Source organism: Haemorhous mexicanus, chromosome 3 (genome assembly GCF_027477595.1).
Source record: "Haemorhous mexicanus isolate bHaeMex1 chromosome 3, bHaeMex1.pri, whole genome shotgun sequence".
NCBI classification, from domain to species: Eukaryota; Metazoa; Chordata; class Aves; order Passeriformes; family Fringillidae; genus Haemorhous; species Haemorhous mexicanus.
The window spans coordinates 27,288,190-27,313,821 of record NC_082343.1 but is presented as its reverse complement, the minus strand read 5'-3'; the positions used below and the strand labels follow the sequence as shown (position 1 = coordinate 27,313,821).

Here is a 25,632-nt window from a genome sequence, read left to right as displayed (position 1 = left end):
TGCTTTTGGAGCTATTTTATTGGCAGGTCTCATCATGTGAGAGGCATTTTCCATGAAGTATTAAAAATGTCCAGGTGCTGTCCACACTACTTGGTAACATGTGAGAAAAATACACACACAAAGAAAAATGCAAAAATATCAAAGCAGGAAACAAAATTAAAAGACCAGCAAAATTAAGACCTTCATGTAATAGCTGTGTGCCTGAAAATAAAATGGACTATCTTGACAACTAAAGAAAACCAGCAAGAACTAATTTTCAGAAAAGTGTGCTGTTTGGGGACTTCTTTAAAGCAATAGCAAGCCATTACTAACAGGAAAAAAATACAGTGGCAACACTTTTCTAATTTCAGTTTTTGTTGTACAGAGACATCTTATAGCCACTCTGCAAAATTAATTCTCTGGGTTAGCAGAAAATCTCATGAGCATTTGAATACTCAAAAGAACATTTCTCCCAAAGCCTCAAACAAAAATCAAGTGGTCTAATATCTGAAAATTACAACAACAGGTCAAATATTTTAAAACCCTATGTATAATTGAGAAAATAGCACAAATGGAGAATATGTTACATCATTTATATCTATCTCTGTATTTTTTACATATGGATCAAAGGGGAGTTTTTCTCAAGTCTATTCTTAAAAGGACCACAGTTGTGTTAAATAGGGTACAAAGATAAATTTCTGCTATAGAATAACCCACTGATAAAAACAAAAGGTGACAAACCTATCTCAACTCATCACCAAAAATGTTCTACAAAGATTCTGGCAAAATATTACCACAGATCTCAATTTCAATGCCCTTGGTATTTAATCACAGTATTAGTACCATGTTTAGGACTTCCTATAAAACCTAAAACTGATTGATAACTCTTAAAAGAAAAAACCTCACCAAAAAAGAATCTCCCACAAACAACATGGAGAAAGGCAGTCACCTGAAATTCTCTGTAGCTGTATAGCCTTGTGTTAGGCCTAGGTGCACTAAGAGCCAAATTCAGTAGCAGCTTATGGTCTACAAACCTCTGCCAGTTCTCCCTCAGTGACTGCAACATGGTATTTTGTACATGCAAGAAAGTTTCTACACAAACAACTACAACATAACCTGTAACTGTACTCTAAATATCATCCATAGGACTATAGTACTTATTTTTACAAATAATTTATTTACCCAAGTGTTTTATCCAACCACAAATAATTTACAAACTCAAGACTAACAAAAACATGGAAAAAAGATCTGAAGCACAGGCACCCTACACAGAGAGAAGAGCAGGAAGAGATGAAAATTTGTTTCAGAAGTGCTTCTCTTCAGGAAAAAAAAAGTGTCACTGATCTGTCCTTACTTTAGCTTTTATTTTTCAATTCTGCAAGTTAAAGCACACTAGCAGGTGACAACATACTCTCAGACATGTGGCGTGGCTCTTGGGGATGGCCCTGTGCAGGGCTAGGAACTGAACCTAATGATCCTTGTGCCTCCTTTCCTGCTCAGCATAATCTGTGATTCCGAGGCTTGTGTGAGAAGAGCAAGAGGAAGGCAACAGGCAGGATAAACAAAAAAAGCTTACAGATTTCATGAAAATTTCTCTAGGAAGCAAACGTACATATAGGAAGGAACCTAAAGCATGCCTATTACTCTAACTTCCCTGCTAAAAACTACTGACTGGATAATGCCTTCAGCCACAGAGACTGGCAGAGCTCAAAACATAGCCTTAGAGAACTGATCCAGTCATTTACAAATGCACAGTAAATGGGTAACTTCCCTCGGCATTTTTTTAAATGCAAAAAATACTTGTCTTGATTCTGACAGACTAAGTTTAAAAATATTGTCAAACTTCAAACTTGGTACATACATAAAACATTTCATTGATAAAGAGCACACAGGTAATTATGCAAACCCCTGGTTCTTTATGCTAGCTTCATAGGATACCTCATAAAAGGGCTTTTTTTTCTTAATTAAATCAGCGAGCATGCACTCAAGCATCCTTACCTTAGTAAATCAATTTGTGTGTGCACTGAATGAAAGCAAATTCAAGATATAAACACACCACAGAACTGATTTCACGTAAGGCGTTATTATAAGCAGTATGAAAAGTGCTTTTAAAAGCACTGTAAGAAACACTTTGACAGTGCTCCTTTAAAAATGAATTTAAAGGGAGGTTGATACCTTCTTCCAATCCATAGATAGATCTGAGCAGCACTGTAGCAAAGAGCACAGAACTGATTTTTACTTCAGATATACCAGTAAGATTAAATTGATCCTTGCTCATTGTACCATATAAAAATCAACAGAAAAGCTAAAGAACATGGAAAAATCAAGAGAATCTGCAGAAGTAAAGGTCACAGATCCATGCAGTTTGAGGAAAAAAGAGAAGCCTTCCCCCCAAATACCTACATGCACTCTTGGACAACCCCACTCTATGGGGTTGTTATGAAAAGCTCCTTATGATTTTAAGAGACAGGAACATGCCAGAGGCAGTATTTGTTGAGAAGAAATAACAGCTAGTACAGCCACAGAGTGTAGCTTACATAGGCCGCTAGAACAGAAACCTACAAAGACAAACCTGATATTCCTACCAGTAACTTTGACATTTCCTGCTTTGGAGTATAATAAAACAGAAGTTGGTCCTGTTGAACAGGACCAGCAAATTTCAAAACCAAAAGCACACATGAAGTGCAATATTGATGTGCCCAGGCCTCCCACTGTGACCCAGCTGCAGGCAGGTGCCCCTTCCAACCCGGCTGCCAACACTGAGTCAGTGCCACCCCTCCATCCTCTGTCCATAGGCAGCTCCAGACGTCCTCTGCACAGAAACAAACACTCAAGTGAGGGCTGTAGATTTCGCATCCCATAACAAAAACAGTCAATGAAACAGACTAGGATATTTAAGCCTTTATGCCTACGCTCGTCTGCAGAGGAATCCTTTCCAAACTTGCACTGCTCCAAAAGGGTCTAAAACAGTGTAGAAGGCTGCAGCTGAGGAGCTGCAGTTTACCACAGCACAGATGTCACCACTTGCTCCTTCTTCCTCCTCCCCTTCCTCCAGGCACAGCCCCTCAGCAAAATGCAGTTTTCACAGCCAGGTGAGCGGGGTCTCGTCCCAGCTCCCCAACAAAGGCAGTCTGGGGGGTAGGAAGCAAAGAGCAGGAACCCAAGGTGCCCTCGGGCAGTGGGGGTGCCAGCGGGATGCTGGTCCTCCTCCTTTAACACAGGCCATGGACAGTTTGGGGGATCTACTGAAGGCACACTTTAGAATCATAAAAGCACAGAACAAGCTGAGTTGGAAGGGACCCATGAGGACCATCGAGTCCAACTCCTGGCCCTGCACAGGACACTGCAAGAGTCACACTGCCTGCCTCAGAGCATTGTCCAAATACTTCGACTCTGTCAGGCTTCAACTCTTGTCTGACACCACTTCCCTGGGGAGCCTGCTCCAGTGTCCAGCCATCCTCGGGGTGAAAAACCTTTTTCTAACATCTAAACCTCGCCTGCTCAACTTCAGGCCATTCCCTTAAGTCCTGTCACCGGTCACGAGAGTGAAGGGATCAGCGCTTGCCCCTGCGTTTGCCCTCTCTTTAGAGAGGGTTAGGTGCATACATATATACGTACATATTTTTATTATCGCATTTTCCAGGGAGAGTGGTGCAAACCCTTCTACGTGACCCTCCTTCGCAATCCTCCTGGAGGGGCGCGGGACCCGCCGCACCGCCGCCCTGGGCACAGCCCGGCCCGAGGAACAGGGCGAGCCCCCGCGCTGCCCTCAGGCTGCGCCGCCGCCCGCCCCGCCATGCCGCCCCCCGCCCGCGGGCTCCCCCTACCTGTCCGAGCAGCCGCCAGCGGGCTCGGGCCGCCGCCGCGCCGCTCGCCCCGCACCTGCCCGCGGCGGGGCGGCGCGGGGAGCCGGCAGCCTCGGCCATGCGGCGGCGGGGGCGGCGGGAGCGCCGGGAGGGAGGGAGGGAGCGCTGTCTTGGGCGGCGGGGACGCGCCGCTGAGCATCCAGCGGCTGCGGGACCGGCCGGGCTAGGGATGGAGCGGGAGGAGGGGCGCGGCCATCTTTGCTAAGGGCAGCGCCGAGGGACTCTCGGCGGCCGAGGAGGCGCGGTGCTCTTCAGGCCGGCACCGCGTGGGTGCACCTCAAGACAAGTCGCCCGTGGCCGCCGCGCTCGGGGACGGGACTGGGTGTGGCTCGGCGGCCACCCGGGAAAGCCGCTCTAAGGAGGGTGCCCGCCCCGCTGTGGGTCCTCGTCCCGGCGCTGACATCAGCGGCGCTCGGCCGTCGCGGCTGCTGAAGCTCCCTGCCGCCATCTTAGTTACTGGCAGCGCCCCTAGGAGCGCTGCCGCCCGGCCGGCCGGCGTCCGATCCCGGGCAGCTCCGGCGCAGCGGGAGCGGGAGCGGCAGGAGCGGCGGCAGCGCCACGGCGAGTCCTTGCGCGGGCCGCGGGCGGACGGGCAGCGCCGGCGGGGAGCGGGGCCGCGCCGGGCCCTGCCGGACACGTGGGGCCCGTCCCCTGCAGTGGTCCTGCCAACGGGGTTCAGCTGCTGCTGCTGCCCAGGGAGCCTCGGGAGAGAGCGTGGGTTTGGTGTTAGATGATGGGGAACGGAGGGGGGACGACTTCTCCAAACTTTCCCAGTGTTCTGTCCAGCGTTTGGACGTGCGCGGTTGCAGCTCCCCTTCCCCTCAGTTTCACTGGAGTTAAACTTTAGGCCGCCCGGAATGTTCAGGTTAAAATGTGGGTGCCAGTTGTTAACAGACAGACAAAGTTTAACTTATTCTCATTTGATTTACCTAGTGAATCAATCACATTTATTTGAAAGAAGAAGTTTACGCTATGTCTGTTTCCTCTGTATGTATGTATATTTATGCCTGCAGTTTACATTATGTTTATTTCACACGCACAGTGTAAATGATCAGCCGTTCGGGATTTTCAGAAATTTCACTAATTTTACAGAATTTTTCACGAAATGAAGGTTAGGATGTCCTGCGCTGGACTGCAGAATCTTCTCCAAAGGATGAGCTTCAGTACCAAGTACTACTCTAAGCACAACCCTCCTCAAACAGTGTGTCCTTTCAGTAAAGTTGGACCAAAAATGTGCCACATCCTGGGCTGTTCAAAAAGTACATGCACCCACAGGACTGCACCACCTGGAAGCATCCTGCCATGCAGATTCTTTTCCTGCAAGGTATGGTGTTAAATATAGACCTAATTCCAACAACCACCTTGGCACGTCTGTTAAGGGATCCAGTCATACTTTTCACATGTTGAAGAAATACATATTTCCCAGAGGATTTTAAGCAGAGGAATAAAGTCCAGGATATCAGTTACATTCAAGGACATGTACCATTGTTCAGCTTTCCTATGCTGTTTTGACATAAAGCTGCATTTCGGTTGATTTTCCTGCTATTGTAATTTTGAAAAAGTTGGTATCTTCCAGACTTAGGTAAAGTGTCAGGAGAAAACTGCAGGGAGAGATCAGCTAGTGTAGAGGCAAAGTGTCCAAACTGATTATACCAGACTGTGAGCTGTCTCAAAAAACACTTGACTTTTCTGTGTAGACCAGTAAGGTCATGGTTTCCATCATATTAAAATATAATACAGCATGTTCTAAACTATATTTTAAGAAGTATTTGCATTGATTTCTGTAAATAAGTATTGTGTAATTGGATGGCAGTATATCATGCACAGAGTCAGAAAGCAGTCTGAAGTAATTTTAGGTCTTCTGTCTCAGTGTCTCTAATACAGATTTAGCTAGAGGTATTATAAAAGTTTACTGCAGTATGACAGCCTAGAAACTTATTTATATGCATAAGTATTGTTTAAAAAGATGTTTGTTTTGGTTTATTTGATCCTTAAACATGTTTTCAGATGGGTGTGTGGTTGTCCTAAAATTGTTTCAAATTGACAGTGTTTCTTCAGAGGGGACACAAAGGTCGTCTTGTTGTAACTCTTGTCACCATGAAGTAAAGAGTTCCTGAGTCTGTGTCTCAGATGTAAGCAAATGTTTCAAGGAGAACACAGGAGGTCTGGAGGGACAAGAATGTGTGTTCAGTTTACTCACTAACACCATTGTTACAAATGTGGCTCTCTGTCACTGGTCCCAGGATGCAAACATGGCTTTCACCTGAAAGGAGGCTGTGCCTGTTTGCTTTGGAGCAAATGTTTGCACATCAGTTGTCACTGAGATCTTCTGCTATCCTGAAAATCTTTCAAGATTGCTGGATTTTCCCCAGGCAGGGAGGTGTACTGTACCTCTTAATACATCCCTACTCTGTCACCACCAGCTCTATAAAATATTTCCAAATGAATACAATGGGAATTGCTGAAAACAAAAGGAGGGCAATCATCAAAAGATTCATAAAGTGTGGAACTTGTCGAAATAAGTTGTGGATGCCTGAATTTTACATAGGTATAAGGGGAGACATATATGAGATATAGATATGTCATATATGAGAGAGACTTTTTAACCAGAAACTATGTTCAGAAAATTACTGAGCTAAAATTGCTTAAGGCTGGGGAAAATCATCTGTCTTATCCCATTCTTATGCTTTTCTAAGTATCCATTTATGGCCACTGTAAGGTTTTATTTGGTTGCATTGTGTTTGGGGCATGGTGTTGTCTTCAAACAGTTTTTCCAGTGACTGGGTGAGGTGGTACACCTTTGGTATCCAGCACTTTGTTTCTCTTGACCAGTCACTCACTTGCTCTAGAGCTTCTCTAAGAGCCTTCACAATTTCTTTGCCTTGTGCCAGGTGACAGGGAGGACTGGTCTGAACCAGTGACAGACACTCACAGCTCTCAGCAGTCATGTGGTTTATGTTCATAGGGAGTTTGGTAACTGGAGCAGATGGTTTCCCTTTCAGAGTCTGCTTGAAACATTCACATTTTAGTTCTTATGTGTTTCTGAAGACAAACTAGGAACAAACCAGCATTCCTTAATGGAAAGTGGGAGCAGGATATGAAGCACAGGCTGCTTTTTAAGCTTAGACACATTCAAATCATACCTTGAATGTTATGAAATGCTACTTTGTGTGATCTGTGCAAAAAGGTAGTGTAACATAAGTTGTGAAGGTTGCTACTTGATCATGTGAGATTTCACAGCATGCAAGAGGAAGTAGCATTGTTCTAGTAGTTTTAACACACTTTTAACATTTATTACAATAGAAGATAGCTTTGTTGGCAGTGAGGTAGCAGTAATCTCACATTTCATGGAAAACCAGATCCTTAAACTTATTCCTGATAAAATTGTTGTGGAACCAATATCAGTTCGCTTCATTCTGCACCTAATGGGCATTTATGTTAACACTTCTGAGGAGGTGGAGCAAAAACCTGAATGAGCCGCTGGTGCTCCGAGGTACAGGGACAGAGAGTGGGCACTGTTGTCTAGGAAAGGAAATGACAAATTACACTCTAAAGACAGGACATTATGAAAGAAAGCTGTGAAGAAGGAAAAATAATAGAATTCCATAAAAAGTAAAACCTAGTTTTAGAACAGGAACAAATATATTTACTTATAATCAATGAAGAGCATATATTAATAGTACCCTAAATTTTGAAGAGAAGACCTCAATGTGTCAAGTAAAACACATTTGACAGTGCCTCCCAAAAGATCAGGAAGAGTTAAAACACATACCAACTACTGTGGGGTTTTTTTTACTGTCATATGCTTTTGTAGTAACACAAAGGTGATTTTGGGCCTGTGGCTCAGGGGTTATCACCTCAATGTGTTCAGATTGGTGTGCTGGCTTGTAGCCATTGTTGTCTTTCCTTACTTAGCAGGAAGGAACAAAAGTCCCTTCCAAAAGGAAGCAAAATACATCCATAGTAACTTCAGACCTTTTGCACAAGAACCTTCTGAAATCAGAGCAAAAAAACTGGAATAACATTTCACCAACATACAAAGCTATGACAAAGAGGATCAAAGAAAAACTGAAAGAATTGCACAACATGTATACACTCAATTCAAGAAGCCCAAGGGTAAGTGGCAAACAATACAAACATTTCCCATCACTGACTAAAATAAAAGACAGTGAAGCTTTCCTGCTATAAAATGCTGGTTTACTAATTTTTTTTACAGTAAAAATTTTGAATATTTTAATAACTGTGCATAGTAACAGTTTGTGTTTAGAACAGCTTATACTTGTTATGACAGTGAATTTACCTTAATTTCTCCATAGGCAAAAGCAAGTAAAGATAGAATAATCACCTGATTTTTGCACAAAGAATACACAGCATTGTAAGTTGCAAGAGCAGTTGCAGGTGATCTGAGCCTTCTGTGAAATTTAGAGCAGGTAGAGGTGCTTAAGTACCCTAACTGAAAAAACCTTTCTGCTGTGTACAATTCCTTCTTCAGTATGGAATATATGTTCTGTCATTTGTTACAATTTGTTACACTTGTGCTATACAGAAAAATGACTGTATATAGGGATTCAAAGGAAATAGTATGCTGGACTTGAAATATTTTTGTTTGCATTGAACAGATAAGGTTTGGAGAGAATGTGTACTTTGAAGAGAATGGCTGCATATTTCTTGCAAAAGCAGATGATGGTAAGGGATTTCTCTTCCTAATATGGTAGGAGTCTTTAAAAGGTATACATGTATCACTTAGTGTTCTTTTCTTGCATTAATGCTTAACTTGTCTGTTTCTAAACTAAAAATACTTTTATACAATTCTGTACTAGACTAATAATTTTAGTATCCTGCATCTGAAAAGGGAAGGTGAAGAGAGAGAATTGTATATATTGTTACTAAGGCAAGTTGCTGGAGGGGAAAGAGATAAGACATTTCTTTGCAGAGCCCTAACTTAACATTTTGAAGAAAGGAAAAGAACATCTATGCTTTTTTATTTCTGGGGGGTTGAAAGAATTTTAAATTTAATTTATTAAAAACAACCGTGCTTTAGCTATCTGAGCTTTAAAATTCAATATTTTTAGTAAAAGCCAAGATCTACACTTTTGAAATATTTTTAGTAATAACTACAGGACTTTTTTCCTTGGAACTGTAATTTTTTGTTTGTTTTTACAAAGTGCATTTGCAAATATCTTGCCAGACAGGTATTTGTTGTTGATAAATTCCAGAAGAATGTTTGTGAATATTGGAGACAGATTTGTTAAATACAGACATTAAAAATCACCATTCATTTTGACAGTGTTTTAATTAAAGGATTTTTTGCTATCTCTTTTCCTATGTAATAGGTGAGAGAAATGCTAAGATTTTATTCAGTGTTGAAGATCTTGGCTTTTCTGATGCCTTTATTCAACGGATCAGAATTTCACCAGATCAGAGATATATGGCCATCAGCTTAAAAAGTGAAAATTCTGAAGAGGCAACCTGCATTATTATGAAACTTGGTAACCTTCCTGTAGTGGAAAAAGTAATTCCAAGTGTATTTAGCTTTGGTAAGTCATTTATAAATATCCTGTGGATCACACAAGCTTTCAACGTAACATCTTTTTTTTTAGTTTAAAGATAATAATTTTTTTTTTTAAATGAAGGCAACATTTAATCCTTATAAATGCTGAATTTTTTCTTATGGTTACTTTAATGCTGCACGATTACAGGCTATCTGATATGGATGAAAAGGACTGCTTCCTGACTACAAGTTGTCCTTCATTGCAAAAGCATTTATACACATTACAATAGTCATCATTTTTCCCATTGAATCCAATATGCTATATTCAAAATATAGTGATGTGACAGTTTGTCATATAAAGATCTTTTTGAGGGGTGTTCTAGTTGGTAAACCCTTGAAGGTACAACTGAAGTCACTGGTAGCTGTAGACAGTTAGCTTTGTTTGAAAAGCATGGAAGTACTACCTACTGGTGAGTAGTGGCTGGAATTTCGACTGGAATCCACAATGCGGGTCACACTTCAGAGCCCAGTGAAGTCAGCCAGGCCTTGAATCAATTCTGTCAGAATAGATTACAGAGCTTTACATAGCTGTTAAAAGAAGGAGAGGTAAATGGAAGTGAATGGGAAAACATTATTTTTTTATAGTCTGTTAAAGAATATAGCAAAAAGAGTATAAGAGTATGTATACAGTGTTCCACATCTTGTACTTTGGATTATATTGCTAGATGTCATCAAGTATATCTAGTGCAGTAAGCAATTTGCCTGGGCAGAGCAAAGAAATAAAAATCTATGTAAAAATTCCTTGTTAAAAAAATGAGGAGTAGCAAGAATTTAGTGTTGTGTTTCCACACTGAAGATTATGATACCTATTGAAAAATGAACATGCAGATTTGCCAGTGACATTTTACAACACACTTGATTTTTGAACATCTATCTAGGTTGATCCAGAAGAATCAGTACAGTTAAGAGACCAACATCCTATTGCCTAGATAGGTGTGACAGATAATAAAAGATCAGAATAGTAAATTCTGTAAAAGGTAAAGCTAAGGCAAGGTGTGTAAAAGTAACCTGTGAAGGTAAGTCAGGTGTTAGTGAGGTACAGCAGTAGTTCAGTGAAGCACAGAGGTGCCTCAATTATGAGAAAAGAATTAGGTCTTAAAACCCTTTGCAAAATTGATGGGCTTGTATTGAATGATATAAAAGAGTAGGGAGACAGACAAAAGTTCCTGAAAATTTACACCTTGATTTTTCTATAGGCCAGGCTATAGAAAAGTCTAGATTTGCCCTCCAACGGCTTGTCTTCATAGTGAATCCTCAGCCACCTGTGCACTTTGGAGCCACATTGCTGTTCAGAAAGCGAAGTGTTTGTGTTATTTTGGTGTTAGGAATTCCTCAGGTTTTGTACTGAAAATCAGAATTTGTGCATAAGACACATAAGCAGCTTTTAAAAGCACATGTGTTAAACATCATTCTGTTGGCTGTAGGAGCAGCAGAGATGGCAGGAATGTGGCTGAATCAGTCAGAATAACTTCAGAATAATAAGGTTCCTGTATTTATGCCTTTCTATGTTGGTGAACGCATACACAAGCATAGAAAACTGGAGAATTTTTATCTCAGTACCCATGGGGCACATGCATCATCTCTTTTCTCTAAATGGCTTGTGTGCAGTCACATGCAGCAGTGCAGAGCTTATGTCTTTATTATCTTGCTGACTCCATGTAAACCTCTTTTTCTCTGCTGTTTTAAACAGACACATCTCTTATTTTCTTGTTACCTCCAGAACCCACACAGGGTCAACAGCTTCCTATTGCTGGGCCCTGCAACATTGACCTCAGCTTTTTTTTTGCTTTTTTTTCAATGCATTATGAGATTCTTGTTCTGTGGTATTCAGAGAAAACATGGAAAAACCTTTTGGCTCTTACCTTAGTCCCCACAGGATGCAGAAGTGCTGTCCTCAGTTCCATGCCACCTGCAACCCACCTTTTTCAGCCCTGGGTCATGTCCATTGTAGTCCCATCTTCTCTTGGTAATATCATCTCCTCTCTGAATGTGATATGCATTTGTCTTTTTTTCCAGAATGGGCTGCACATGATGTTCTGTATTACACAGTTCAGAAGAACCTTAAATGCCAGAATGTATTCATGACCACTTTCACTTACCAGGAACATACTAAGTTAGTTTATACAGAACAAGATGCAAGGTAATACATACCTAAAATATAAGAAGTCCTTTACATATTTTAGAGTATTTTATATGTAAAATACAACTGGTTTGGAAAACAAAGTGTTCCATATCCTATTTCAAATAGTAAAATGCATTTTTGTGTTCTGCAGTCAGTAGTGCCTTATACAGCCTAAGAATGTGCTCAGTTCTCCTTTTGATATGTGATCAACAGAGATTTAACTTTCCTCTCTTACCTCATGAGTTCAGCTGAGTTTATAAATGTCAAGGTCACTCTCAGGTCAGGGTGTCCTTTAATGAATGTGTGACAGTTTCATACAGGGTAAATCAGACTGTGGATTTCATTTTGTTTTCTCTGCTATTGATGTCTGATACATCTTTTTAAAAAAATACTGAAGTTCAGGCTAATCCTTGCTCTGGGTAATGGATGAGCAAAATCATTACAACATTCCAAGAGACAGAACTATTGTTGACTGAATACCCTCTCAATAACCTTTCTTTAAGCAGTGGTTTAGGAAGACAAGAAGGCTCTTTGCTAAGTTGAGCACAGAACTAGCTTTTCAGCATTGTAGCACATGGTATATTTATACAGCATTGCATAAATATTTGTGATTATTCTTAATTCAAGTTACATATTCAGTAAAGAAATGCCAATTATACTTTCATTGGAAAAAAAAATGAAAACAAATAAAAGAATCTGCAATGGAGATGGAATAAATAAGATCTTTTTTTTCCAGCTGCATTTGATGCATCGTTTTGGAAAATCAAGTTGCACTGACCTGGCACTTCCCCACAGGGAAACTGTTGGCATAATTCTGAAGGTCACAGTCATTACAGTAGATCTACTAGAAACTTACTCTAAAGGTTCATGTGCTATTGCAGCTCATAGCTGAACTCCTTCATCGGAGATGGCAAGACGTTCTTTTGTATTGCCATTGAGCAGTTCTGTTCTGCATCTCACCAGCTCTTCTAGTTGCAATCAAATCTTTTTTTAGAAGCTGAAAATTTCTTGACTTTGTTTTAAAAGCTACAAAGATTAAAAAAATTGTAATACCAAGGTCATAATCCTTGGGGAGAAGTATAATATGCATTTCAGCTTAACCCTCTTAGAGGCAGGATCAGCAGAGCTGAACTCTTGGAATCTCTACTGAATGCAGTGCCACATTCTTGCCAAATTCATGGGTATTAGACAGGCAGGAGGCTGATTTTTCTTGCAGACTTTAGCTCTCCCCCTCTGTGCCTGTCCTAAAGATGTCAAGAGAGTGCAATTAGAAAAAACAATAGTACCAAAAAAATTTGAGATCTTCCACCTGCAAATAATTAAAGGCACTGAAAATACTATCTAAAGCATCCTTTTCTTCACCAGTCAAATTCTCTGAATCCTAGAGAGATCATCATTGCAGTCATGTATCTGATCTGTGTGATGCAGATTATGGTACTCAACCCTACATTTTCTTGATGGAATCTGGATCTTTGTGTTGGACAGTTTTGCTATTAAAAGCATCCAGTCTTAAGGGTTCAAAATGGCAGAGAGACTGTTCTGATCCAAGATGTGACATTCCAGTAAATTCAGATGACTCACAGAAATTTGAATCTGAATTTCAGCCTGAACTTTTCTACTATTAGCATCCAGGCAGTGGTTATCATTCTGCTTTCTGTTTCTAGATTTTAGACGGATTTAAATCCAGTGTGTAGTTCCTAGTTTCTTAGTTCCAAAACTAGTGCCTAGTTTCCAGTTTTATCACTCCAACACTCTCCATCTTGCCTCATACAAGCCTCTGTGCTTTTTTTCTTTTTAAGTAGAACTTTTTGTCTTATTTGCTTCAGACAGTTAGGTCAGTAGTACATAGACATTTTATCAATTTATTTTTTTAATAGCTCTTACTTTTGTTATTGCTGTTCCCACATGATGTCATTTCTTATTTTAACTATCCATTACTACTTTTTTTATTTTAAATAGGGTTACAAGCTCAATAAAAAGTTCTACATTCTGCCTAAATTTTAAAGCCTGTATGCATAAACAAGCTTCCAGTCTAGCTCAATGATACAAAAACCTGGATTTAGTTGGGCAACAACTAAATTGCTTTCCTTGCAGATTTCAGGTTTCACACACAAGATTGAAGGGTTTTAAATACCAGGGTAAATGCAGCAGAAGTGGGTCTGGGAGCCAAGTAGCCTTAAATTTCTCCAGTCTGCTTACAGAAATGTTGTTTCTTACCTTGCAGATGGAAGCCCATGATTCTGAAAAAACTAATGTATTTTAAAATACTGATAAAATTTAAGTTTTTCTTTTCCTTTTTTTTTTTTTAATGATTCCCTACAGATTCTTTGTAGACCTTTATTGCACAAAAGACAGGTGTTTTCTCACTATCAACAGCAACAGCAAGACAACCTCAGAAGTTTGGCTGGTTGACTGCAGACATCCCTTTGAGTCGCCTGCTCTTGTACAAGCACGAACCACGGGGCTCATTTACCACATTGAGCACAGGAAGGACCTGTTGTACATTCTTACTACATATGGAGAACCTGCAGAATATAAGGCAATTTTGACTGATAAATACATTCATAGGATTAATTTAGATGCCTATTGCAGGTCATATGGAAATAGTAAGGTTGGCTTTTAATTCTGTTCATCACAGCTTACTGAAATAAATTAAGAGAGAGAGCTGCATGGATTAAAAAGACTGATCGTGCTGCATGGAGTCTCACCTGTAGACCAGTTTGATCATAACTCCTTTGACAGCATCAAGAAATTACTATGGTTCAACAGTCTTTTCCCCTGTATCAAAACTTGAGTTGGTCATCTCAGTTTGTGTAATCAAACCCACCTACAACTGTGCTGGCCATACTGAAAGCACTTACTGTATTACAGTCTCCTGTAGAGTACTCTTTGAGACTTTGTCTTCTCCTAATGTTATTGCATTATACTTCCATTTTGCCTAAGTAAAGGGAATTTAAAAATCTCCAGTTTTAGACAGGCAAACACCCCAAATACAAATAAGTTTTTTTTTTTGCAAGAAAAATGTATGAAATCACCTATAAGTCTGTACCTTACATTTGTAACTCTTAGTACATTTTAGTAATACAAGGTTGTTTGGCTTTTTTATTTTATAGTTGATGAAGGCACCAGTAGCTTCCAGTGGCAAGGAGAATTGGCAGTTAGTTTATGCACCAGAAAGGAAAACCAAGCTAGTAGACTTTGAGATGTTCAGTGATGACTGTATTATGTTCCTGAAGAATGCTGGTCGTCTTTACTTAAAAGTGATTTCTTTTGTTTCACACTCAGTTCAGTCAATAAAGGTATGTTTTAGCTTGGTTTAAGCAGCATCATATTTTTCCAGCTTCTTTTTTTTTTATTTTTTGGCATTGCATAATGAAAGCAAAGATAAACTCCGAAAGCAAAAAGCGGTTTAGAAACTATTAATACTGGCAATTTCATCCTTATGACTAATTGTATTACCTGTGGCTGTTCTTCAGGATTTGATGTGGTGGCTTATTGCAGCATTTAGAAAGTTAAAGAGCAGCTATCCTGTGAGCCAGTTCTTTCTTCAATGGATTACAGTCAAGCTCTTCACAATACAGCTGATTTCTAATGTAAAACAGAACTTAGTTCTCTAAATGCTCTACTTAGTTTTACTGAGCCTTTTTTTCCCTACACTCATTGGTGTAAGCAAGGCCCCTCCCACAGGAAAAAGAAATCAGAAATCATACTTGTTCAGAAAACAAGTATGGACACTGTCCCATAATAAATGGGAAGAGTTGATATTGCAGTACAATTGGTGCAAAGGATTTGCTTCCATTCTCTAGTTATTAAATACCTGTGGATTAAAAACAAAGTGACTTAAGCCAAATCCAATTTCTGAAGACCATTCAGGTGAAATATTTAATTGATTTATTTTCCTGAAAAATAACAGTCTGAACAAATCACAAGTTTATTGCAACAAGCTGCCAATGCTGCACTCTATAAAACTGCTACAAAAAAAGCTTTTTGACAAAGTACACTGTATGGTCTCCAAAATCTTCAATTTTTTTAAATGGCCGTAGTTTATTTATTCAGAAAGGGCCTGCAGTTACTCAGGAGAACTTGGACTTCTGCTGCCTTTTCAGAAGCCTCTAGGAACCTAACCCAAGTAAGTAATGGTCTGGCAGAGGGTTTGGCTATGTCCCTGCTGCTCTCAAAGAATGAATCTTGATTTCTTTCATTCTTAGCAGAGTTAAAAACCTTAAATATAATAACAGTAAGTATCTGAGGGTGAATGTGCCAGGAAAAGGTTTTGTTCTTCACAATGGCTGGCACTAGGAACAAAGTTAAGAGGCAGGGGTTTTCAGTGGCTTAGCATTACTGAGCTAACTCACAGTAAAAGCATAATAGCTGACATGGACTTGGCTGTATAACGTGTTGAAGTAGAACTGGAAATGCATGGAAAAATAAGACCTAAAAAATAAAACTGATGCAGAATAATTTCAAATGTTTTCTTTTAAAAAGTCTGCACTAATACCAATTTTAAACTGAATTTGAATTTATTTTTTGTTTTAATTCATTGTCCAACTTTACGGGGAAAAGTTCACCAGTCTATCACTTCATGACTGTTTTGTTACTGGATTTAAATGAAATATGGATTGTGCTAAATACAAACTAAGATAATTAGTTAATATCCAAAGTCTTTTACTCTGGAGGACATATTAAGCAAAATTTACAGAAGCAGTGTAAGGGTCTCACTTGAAATGCCATGTTTTCTCAGCTGCCTACGTGGGCCTGTGAATTTGAATTGGAATCTCATCCTGAATATACCACCAGCACCTGCTATTTTCAGCTCTCCTCCCCAGTACACCCCCCTAAGCGTTTTGCATATTCATTTAAAGAAAATAATCTCATTGAGCAAGCTGTGCAAGAGGTACCAATTATTACGAATTGTCACACTACACGTTTACTAGCTAAAAGCGAGGTAAGATTTTTTAGTCTTTTTCCCATTCCTTTTATTCTTTCCTTCCTCCCCACCCATTTAAAGAAAGTGCATTTGGCAGGGAACAGAGATTAAAAAATGTAAAGAGCAGTTGGTGCTGTAGTTATTAAACAGTGGGTGTTTTCTTCAGTGCTACAGAGAAGAACAAGAAAGAGTCGTGATTTTTTTTTTTCCATTAACCTGGGTATTCCACAGGAGATAACAGCACACGATGAGTCAAGAAGCTTAGTATAAGTGAGAATTGCTAGTTGATGTAATGGTATTGTACTCCACATGATAAATGAAAAAGGTGCCAGCTGTTGAAAAGAACACCCCACAACCAGCTGCACAGTGCAGATCAAGAAAGGAAAGTTTTAACAGCCTGAGTTTAAAAATTTGGAGAAGTTAATAAAGAGTTTGTACTGTGGTAAGTGGTAAACTCGACTGTTAATAACATATATTCTTGGTGTTAAAGGGGGAAGGAAGACTTGGGTGCTTTGATAGTTTAAAAACTCCTCAGGTGTTGCACTTAAATGAATTTATACTCTGCATCTGTAAGCCCACACAGCAGAGGTTCAGTCTCAGGCTTTATTTTTCAAGAGTGCTTTGTACACTCTAAGTGAAAAAAAATTACTGTAATCAAAAAAACACATTTTAAAATAAATAATTGAAGTTTTCATTGCCATGTGTCATTGAGATTTCTGCAATGTCCCTTATTGTAAAACTACTCCTTCTTTTCCAGGATGAAACTTTGGTGCCAATTACAGTTTTTCATAATAAGAATTCTAAAGAACTACACAGGAGACCACTTCTAGTTCATGTATATGGAGCTTATGGCATAGATTTGAACATGAGCTTTAAAGAAGAGAAGCTGATGTTAATTGAAGAGGGTTGGATATTAGCATATTGCCATGTTAGGTAAGTCAAATATAAAATGGAAATAAGATTTTATTTTGCAGGATACACAGGTACTTGTTCATATACAACTGAAGATGCACCAAAATAATTTTTCTTTTTGTGTACCTGTACCTAATTATTCATATCTTCTTAGATTTTTTTATTTAGGTAGTTTTTAAATTTACCTCAGGGAATAAAACCACAAAAGCACACTACATTTTAGGTTTCTTAAATCTGCATGATGGCTGTATGTAAATTTTAATCTTTTCAATTCTCATTACTTCTTGTCTCATCTTTGCTCAAGAAAAAATTTGGTGAGATGCTCAGATTTCCATGACATGTTATCTCCCTCTTCTTCTGAGAGCTTTGTGTGCTAATGCTCAGTCTGTGTCTTCTGAAAGCCATTTACATTCCACAGCAACAACTTAGCATTTAACCTGCAGCCCTTATTCTTTTATTGGCTAAATCATCTGTCTCTAGTTTAGCTACAAATCTACCAGTTTTATAAAACTGTACAATGGGCTTCAAATTTTTCTCAGTAGCTAAGGAAGATAACAAAAGAATCACTTTAGGGAGGGGAGGGAAGGGGAGGAATGAGTAATTGTTGGAAATACCAGTCCCAAAACAAATTCAGCAAATATATTCAGTCTGCTGCACTCAGTGGCAAGCATTGTGCTGTTCTTCCTCACACCCCACTGGGAATCTTAAGATGCAGGTCAGTCCTAGATGAAGATGGATTTGTCATCCAAAGATGGCAAGCTAATCAAATAGTCCATTTGAAACTTGAAACCAGAAGAGGAAGCTTCAGTTGGCTTAGAACCAAAATTGTGATTGCATAGAAAGAAGTATAAATTATTTTTATAATTCTGTACTACAAAACGTAACATTTCAAGTAGCATTTGAAATTCACAAATTAGGGGGGGAAAAACCCAAACCCAACTTTCTAACAGTCTCAAAATTTAAGCTAAGCAGAAGACAAATCCTGAGAGTCTGCTTTGGAGCTCAGAAATACTATTTTACTGTGTTTAATAAGTAATAGTGTTAGTAATGGAAGTATTGGAAATGTTTTCAATATTTTTATAGTTTCCTGTATAAAAATATAATATCTGACTGTGTATTGCCTACAATGAAAATGTCATTTCCTAAAGTGTGGCTTTTCCTGTGGATTCCAGGACACAAGCACATGTGCCCTTCTACAGTTAGTCTTTTCACCAATCATCATGAATGGATTTATTTTGCCTTCATGTTTTCTCTTTTAGCCATAAAGAAGAGTAAAGGCAAAAGTAGAAAAGAGTTAATTGGGAAAGCAAACTATGATGTGCCACTCTGTGGCTGCTGCTGTTCTTTGGTTATCTGAAGCTATGCCATGTAATGTTTTCTGAAGAGACTCCAACTTGAATTGTATTAAATTTCAGGGGTGGAGGAGAGCAGGGCCTTAGCTGGCACAGAGATGGATGTCAGCATAATAAACTCAAAGGTCTCCATGACCTCAGGGCTTGCATCACGCTGCTGCACCAAGTGGGATTTTCTCAGCCCAAACACACAGCACTGGCAGCTGCCAGTGCTGGGGGAGTTCTTGCAGGAGCCCTGTGCAACACTGACCCAGCCCTGATCAGAGCCATGGTTTTACAGGTGAGCTGCTGCAGACCTTGTACAGATTATACCACTATACTGTGTTATCTGTGTTACTGTGCCACTGTCAGAACTGGAAACATTCCAGTTCAAAGCTCACTCTCCTCATTTGTTTGAGAACACCTTGACTCAGATATTCAAGGTCCTCTGGACTATTTGCCAACTTTTTTTTTTTAATGACTTCTAAGGCTCCTTTTGTAGATGTTCTAAATACAATGATGAAAACTCATCTCCCACTGACAATTGAGGAACAAGAAGAATGGGGAAATCCATTAGAAGATGAAAAATGTATGAAGTATATCAAAAGCTATTGCCCATACCAGAATATTAAGCCACAGGTAAAACTATGCTTTCTGTGCAGAATACTTCAGGCATAAAGTGTAGTGGTTTATAAGAAAACCAGAAGTAGATCACTGAAATTTTTAAAAAACCTCCAATATAAATTATTTCAGTAATAATCTTAGCAATAGTTGGACTCACAAGTGACTACTGAAATTAACCCAATGCCTTCTCCTAAATGATATGAATTTTTAAACTTGCTTTTGTTTTAGGACTTTCAGGAAGTAATAGATTATTGTATAGCAAATCTCAACATGCAAAATGCTTTCTTTTGTGGGGGAGTTTTGACATTCTACTGTGTTTTACTGTCTTTTTTGCGGATACAGGAGGAAGGAGGTTTCCACTGAAGGTGTTTTCCACTGATGGAAAATACCTCCACCTGAGGTGTTTTCCAGTGGAAGTGGAGGTACTTTCCACTGATGTAATACCTTTCTAGAGGTATTAAAAAAACAAACACTGAAAGGGAAGAGGACCTATAGCTTTAACATTGTCATCTCAAGGGAAATCTCTCTTTATTTGACAGTGTGTTAGCTGTGTTGCACAGCTTCGTTAAGTAAAATTCTTACTACTTAAAAACCAACTTCTCTGCAGAAAGATTGCAAAAATAAACTTCAACTATTGTTCTAAGGTAAACCATTCCATGGTTATTACTCCCTTTTTTCTTTTTTTGCAATCATCAGCAAGCAGACAGGCATCAGGCCTTTACCAGTGGGAAGAGGATGTTTTTATGACCTTTTACAAGTAGATTATGCCCAACTGTGAAGTCATTTTTCAGACCAAAATACTTTTTGCAGTTAGAGTGATAAAACTCTTAGAAAACACTAATTATGTAATAGATGAGCTCTTAAATAAACCCTAACAGGTTGTATAGTAAGAGAAAAACGTGTTACTCTTTGAGAAAGACCAGTTGTCAAGTGTTTAACTGGTTTTGGTTTTTAATCTCAGTGCTATCCATCAGTTTTTATCACGGCGTATGAAAATGATGAACGGGTGCCACTAACAGGAATTTTACAGTATGTTCAGAAACTCAGGAAGGCTGCACTAGATCATGCCAGCAGAACAAGTAAGAAAGGTAAGAATAAGGCTATCACAGATAAATGGAGTTAACTGAACCAAAATCTTTATAGTCATGTGAATTAAAGACCACAGAGATTGACTCCTCCTTAAATGAATTCAAACACAACCCCAAAACCAGCTCCACAGCAGACTCAGAACACTCTCTGAGATGCAAAACCAAAGACTGGAAGCCTGTGAGGGGCTCACTCTTTCGTAGGCCTCCACATAGGGCAGCTGGACAGGGCAAGGTGAACCCACGCTGTCACTCCAGCTGCTGACGGGGCCAGGCTGCAGTTCTCAGCAACCCTTGGAGAAAAATCTTATTTTTGCTGCTGTACAAAAACCTATTTTTCTCACTTTGGTAAAACTGCAGGTCCTTAGTCCAAGCTAGAGTGACAAAAAGGCCAAGGCACAGGTGCTTTTATACCTGAAACTCAACCCTAGTTAAGACCTAACCCTAACCCTAGTTAGACCTTTGGGAGTCTCCAGCGAAAGATACATTCAAGCTTGACAATTTTCTTGTACCATCCAGTCTGGGGAGAGGCTTTTACCATCATTACCAAAAAAGACCTTGAATAACCTTTTCTGCATTTCATGATGCCCTGTCTCTGAGCAGCATAACTGCAGTGGTTGAGAAATTGCAGCTGGTGCTGGGGTTGCTGTTGTGCTCTTTATGCAGGAAGAAAAGAGCATATCTTTCCAAAAAGACTCAGAACAAACTAAATAGATGAGCATTTTCCAAATATGCAGTTATTAGAAATACAAATAATCCATTCAGAAAGCCCCTCTACAATTCTCTTTTTCTTAAGGAATAATAGAAATTCTGTCAGGATAAGAAGGCAGAATTAGCTATCCTTAAACAATTCACATACCCACCTAATTTTCTCCTTGTTCATTTAATGTAAAGTGATCACCAGTCTAATTGTTCCAGGAAATTGGATTCCTAATATCATCCTAGATGTCCAGGCAAATGGCAGTCATTGTGATTCATCCTGGGAGCACTCACTGAATGAGGTAGGGTCCCTTTACTGCACAGCTCCATAACTTGTTGCAGGGATGTGTCCCCCCTCAAGGAATACTTCAGCCTCAGTAGTTGGGCAGTCATTGAATGTATGTTTAAACTATAAAGAAAAACTGCTAGAGCAACTGCGGAGTTTACATATATATATATATAATTTTAAAACCCAGCAATCTTTATATATAATTATATCTATTTTTATACATATATATACTTGTGCAGATACAGAAGAGAGTGACAGTGTCAGATGATTGAAATTGCCTTAAAATAGTGTTCAATTCCCACTGCAATGTGCTAGGAGCTTTGAATGAAGGGTTCCAAGTTGTGCAAAACATCGTTCCAGCAGGAAGAGTCCTGCTCTGTAGAGTATTAAGTGCTTAAAACTGTCACACTATTTACTCCAATCTTCCTCATTTTGTTAAACATACATGATGGGCTGGATCTTTACACTTTGAAATGCATGATCTGTGCTAGCAAAGCTATTACAGTTAGCTTTCAAGAATTTGCACTTTTTACAAGCATGCTTGTTAAAAGCAAAATTCTGCCAGGACCTAACATATTTTTACTGATGTCTCAGACTGTCACAGTTGGATACAAATTTTATTACTGTTAATTTTAACAAATCCTAGAAAATGTTAATTTGGTGGTGGTGGCAGTTATTCCTAAGATGAATTATTTCAGGAAAAGCTCCATGCTGTCTTAGGACAAGGTATTTCTAAGCATTAGTGTAGGAAAGGAAGATTACTAGAATAACTGCACAAGAGCCTGGACATTTAGAGTGCTAAGAACTTTACTCTGTAATAAAATATTTTCATTATTTTAGGTTGCAAGACACCTTGCTTTTCTGAACAGAGAACTTGAGGAAGTGTCCCATCCCCAACATCACAGCAAATCCTGCAAATAACTCCCAAACACACTGACCACCTGAGAAACTTTGGATCAGATTTGGATTTGTATGGAAAGCAAACACCTTCTCCAGAGGATCTCTCCTCTCAGATCCCTGCTGGGTGTGGCACTGCCTTACAAAAATACAGACCAAGAACTGGATTTCTGCCCTGCCAGGCTGTGCAGCAGCAGCTGCCAGCAGAACTGAGTTTGTCCAGCAACTCTGTTCACATGAGCCAGCAGAGCAGTGCTACATGAGCAGAGCCAGAGCACACAGAGCCCCACAGGAGAGCCACGGGCACTTGGCACAGGCAGCCTTCCTGTCCAAGGCATCTCTTGCAAGGCACATCTTACACAAGGCAGCAGAACTCCTCCAAAGCATCTGACATTCAAGTCTCACTACTTCCAGGACTAATTCCCATACATAGTTGATGGGGATTGCTGCCCTCTCTATCTGCACAGCAGCCATGGTGTACTGATCATAGGGTGGGACTGACCAAACTGCAAAGAAAAGCACTCTCAAGAACGGGAATTTTAGCAGAACTCTGCTCTGAACACATTAAAAATCTTTCAGTTACCTTACCTTGCATGGTAATCTTAAGAAGGAGGTGCCAAATCCCTTGGGAGGACAAGATCAATGTGTCAGAAGATGCCAGAGTCTCTCCAGAGGGTAAATCAAAAAGAATGCCCCCACTAAAGCAGCCTGATTCATAGCTTTGAGTGCCTTGTCTCAGAGGGCAGCTATCTGCTGTGCCTTGCTTGTTAAAAGAGATGTGTGGTGCACACCCAGGGCCACATCAACTGCTGCAGGTGCAGCAGGTACAAGTCAGAGCACGTGTACAAGTGTGACATTCAGTAGGGTTGGTTCTGCTGCTTCCTCTGGACCAAAGTACACACCCCTCACCTCAGCCTTGGGACAGGAAAAGAAATAAGAAAATGCAAACGTATTCTCACTCAGCAGGGAGGGGGAGAATCAACTGGAAATGCAATTATGAGTGTGGGATTAGATATTAGCTACATTTTGTTCTTTTTCTTACTAACTTTGAGGATAATCAGAGTTATTAGATTTGAGAGAAGAGGTGAAACATCACAACAATATATGCTATTCCTGCTTGTGTTCACCTGTTTTAGCAAATATAGGGCCGCCCCTTTGGAATAATTTTTACAAATCTGCAGACTTCTAAAAAGTTACAGTGAACTGCCATAGGCTTGGGATTCCACAGGAGCACTTACAGACCAGCAACCTCCAGGGTCAGCACCCAGAAAGCAACTGTTCTCTCTCCTCCCAAAAATACATGCCCAAACAGGACAGTTTTTAGAATAGGTTTACTTATCTTCTCCACAGATCCAAAGGGGGAGTCCATACCATTCTTTTTCCTTTTCATCACAAATACAGATACAAGACAATTATGTAGATGATTTTTCAGGACATTTATTTAGTATACAAATAACATTTTAAAAGCCAAAGAAAACGGCGTATTTTTAGCATTTCCCTGAAGCTAATATCTTCTAAATTAACATGAAAGCATGGGTATTCTACTCCTCTACTTAACAGTTCATGTAGAGTAAATTGAGGGCCTTGGAATAACAAGCTTTTTCTGCCACAAAACACTTCCCTTGAAAAGCTTCCATAGTATGAACAGGCTTTGCTGTTGTATATTCTAGGACCAGGCCTTCTCCCATTTCAGTTTTAATTAGTTTGGTATTGACCACTTCACCAGCATTGCTAAAATGAGTACTGAGCCTTATTACAGCTTCAGAGGGAAGGTTAGGAACTATGGCCTGCAGGTCTGTTGTTGACTCCTGGCCAAAGTTGAGCACCATCATGAAGACTCTGTCTAACCCATCCAGCTCCCTCACGTACACAAACACGTTACTGTCATTCCAGACGTGGCACATCCACCCTCGGGTGATGGGGAGCTCATCCTTCCGCAGCAACGTCAGCGCTCTGTACAGACCCAGGGTTGAGTTGGACCAGGCACTCTGTATCTGCAAGAGACAGCACCAGCAGGGTCAGTTCCTGGCTCTGCAGGGAGGAAATACAGCTCCCTTCTCACACCCACCCAGGCTGCTGAGAACGCACCTATCGGAATTCCCTGCTGACAATTATCCCTCTTCAAATCTGCCTGCAGATTTCACTGAAAATCTGCTTTTTCTCCTGCACCTTCTTGGCACGTCTGGAGTGGCAGACACAGAGTTTATTAAGCATAACAGTTCCCCAGCACTAAAGCCGTTGCTTCCTCCCCCAGCTTCCTTTCAGTACTGTTGATTCAGGAGAAAGCCACAGCCATTCAAAGCTTGACACTGAATCTTTTTCATTGAGTCCAGTCTACTGCAGTCGCTGGGTTTATTTCATGCTTTATATTTCTGCTATCTTGGATTTTTTTTCCTGCCTTCAATTTTGGGTAGCACTGTAGGTCAGCAAAATCTGTTTGATTCGCTGCTCTACTTATGTTAGAGTTGGTCTATGTCAAGTTCTTGTTACAAAACCAGTGCTTTCTATAGCAATAGAAATGGGGGAAAAGAGACCAGTTTTCAATTTAATATCAGAAGGATTAAAAGGATGTTAAAGAGCCAAATTGCAACATCAACATCATAATTGTAGTTCGTCTGCTTAAATGAATATAGATGAAGTAGGCTCCTTGTTGTACAAGGATTTCCTTTTCTAATAAACCTTGTGAGCATTCAGTGCCTTTTTTTCCCCTTGAGTTTGTTCATTCTACCAATGCTCACTACTAAAGGGAAGCCAGAGCAAAAGAGATACATTAAAATATTTTGAGACCCTTAGTTTGTTACACATATAGATACCTACTTCCACATTTACACTTTGGTAGTCAGAGTTAACAGGTAACCAGCTGCTGTTGCCTTCAGTAAAACCGGCATTAACTTTTCCATCCCACTGCATGGGGGATTTCTCTGGGAGGGTTGCCTAGAAAATAGAAGTGGTGATTAGCATATTAAAAATTATTCTTTGAATAGCATGTTCTCACCTCTCCCAGATTATCTCCCTTTCAGTCTTGCTTTCTTTGGTTTAAGTTAAAAATAATGAGGATGTAATTGTGGTCCAAATCTAAGGAGAAAATGAGAACCAAGACAGTTCCTGAAATGGAGGGGAGGGGATCATCTCAGATACAGCATTGCTGGGTAAAACGTGGAATTCCCAAATGACTCTTACTAGAGTTGTCATCCTCTGCAACAGATGGTTGGATAAAAGTTTATTGATGACAGCCAAGACATTCTGATAAATATCTAGACATGCAGAGAGTGAATACGTGAGGTAATGAGTCCTTAGAAGAGATGTCATTAAAATAACAGTAAACAACAAGTAATTGCTGTTCAGTGTCT

At 39.8% G+C, this 25,632-nt stretch overlaps 3 protein-coding genes across 13 annotated transcripts in view; 1 reads left to right on the top strand and 2 right to left on the bottom strand.

Annotated features, from left to right (window-relative positions):
* The window catches only part of CAMKMT (calmodulin-lysine N-methyltransferase), a 211,687-nt gene extending 207,782 nt beyond the window's left edge, over nucleotides 1-3,905 (bottom strand). The window contains exon 1 of the mRNA XM_059841194.1: nucleotides 3,807-3,905. Within this exon, the coding sequence (XP_059697177.1) occupies nucleotides 3,807-3,905 (99 nt within the window). The remainder of the gene's footprint in view (nucleotides 1-3,806) is intronic.
* A 72-nt stretch (nucleotides 3,906-3,977) lies between these two features.
* PREPL (prolyl endopeptidase like) lies at nucleotides 3,978-25,629 on the top strand. 10 transcript variants are annotated; one of them, XM_059841184.1, is made up of 15 exons: nucleotides 3,982-4,559; nucleotides 4,938-5,169; nucleotides 7,761-7,961; nucleotides 8,465-8,531; nucleotides 9,179-9,382; nucleotides 11,413-11,536; nucleotides 13,841-14,129; nucleotides 14,632-14,817; nucleotides 16,260-16,463; nucleotides 17,203-17,378; nucleotides 18,773-18,989; nucleotides 19,178-19,327; nucleotides 20,274-20,400; nucleotides 21,292-21,398; nucleotides 22,226-25,629. In XM_059841184.1, the coding sequence occupies exons 2-15, from the start codon at nucleotides 4,951-4,953 to the stop codon at nucleotides 22,304-22,306; spliced, it is 2,352 nt and encodes a 783-aa protein (XP_059697167.1). In that variant the 5' UTR covers nucleotides 3,982-4,559; nucleotides 4,938-4,950; the 3' UTR covers nucleotides 22,307-25,629. The 10 variants fall into 10 exon arrangements, 9 of the variants coding, with proteins under 9 accessions (XP_059697174.1, XP_059697167.1, XP_059697166.1 ...); XM_059841183.1 differs by having other exon boundaries at nucleotides 3,983-5,169; XM_059841185.1 differs by having other exon boundaries at nucleotides 3,984-5,169; nucleotides 7,764-7,961.
* SLC3A1 (solute carrier family 3 member 1) overlaps nucleotides 23,695-25,632 on the bottom strand; it is a 13,983-nt gene continuing 12,045 nt past the window's right edge. For both annotated transcript variants that reach the window (XM_059841193.1, XM_059841192.1), the window contains exons 10-11: nucleotides 25,100-25,216; nucleotides 23,695-24,276 (exon numbers count right to left, since the gene is read on the bottom strand). In XM_059841193.1, the coding sequence (XP_059697176.1) occupies nucleotides 23,836-24,276; nucleotides 25,100-25,216 (558 nt within the window). In that variant the 3' untranslated portion in view covers nucleotides 23,695-23,835. The remainder of the gene's footprint in view (nucleotides 24,277-25,099; nucleotides 25,217-25,632) is intronic.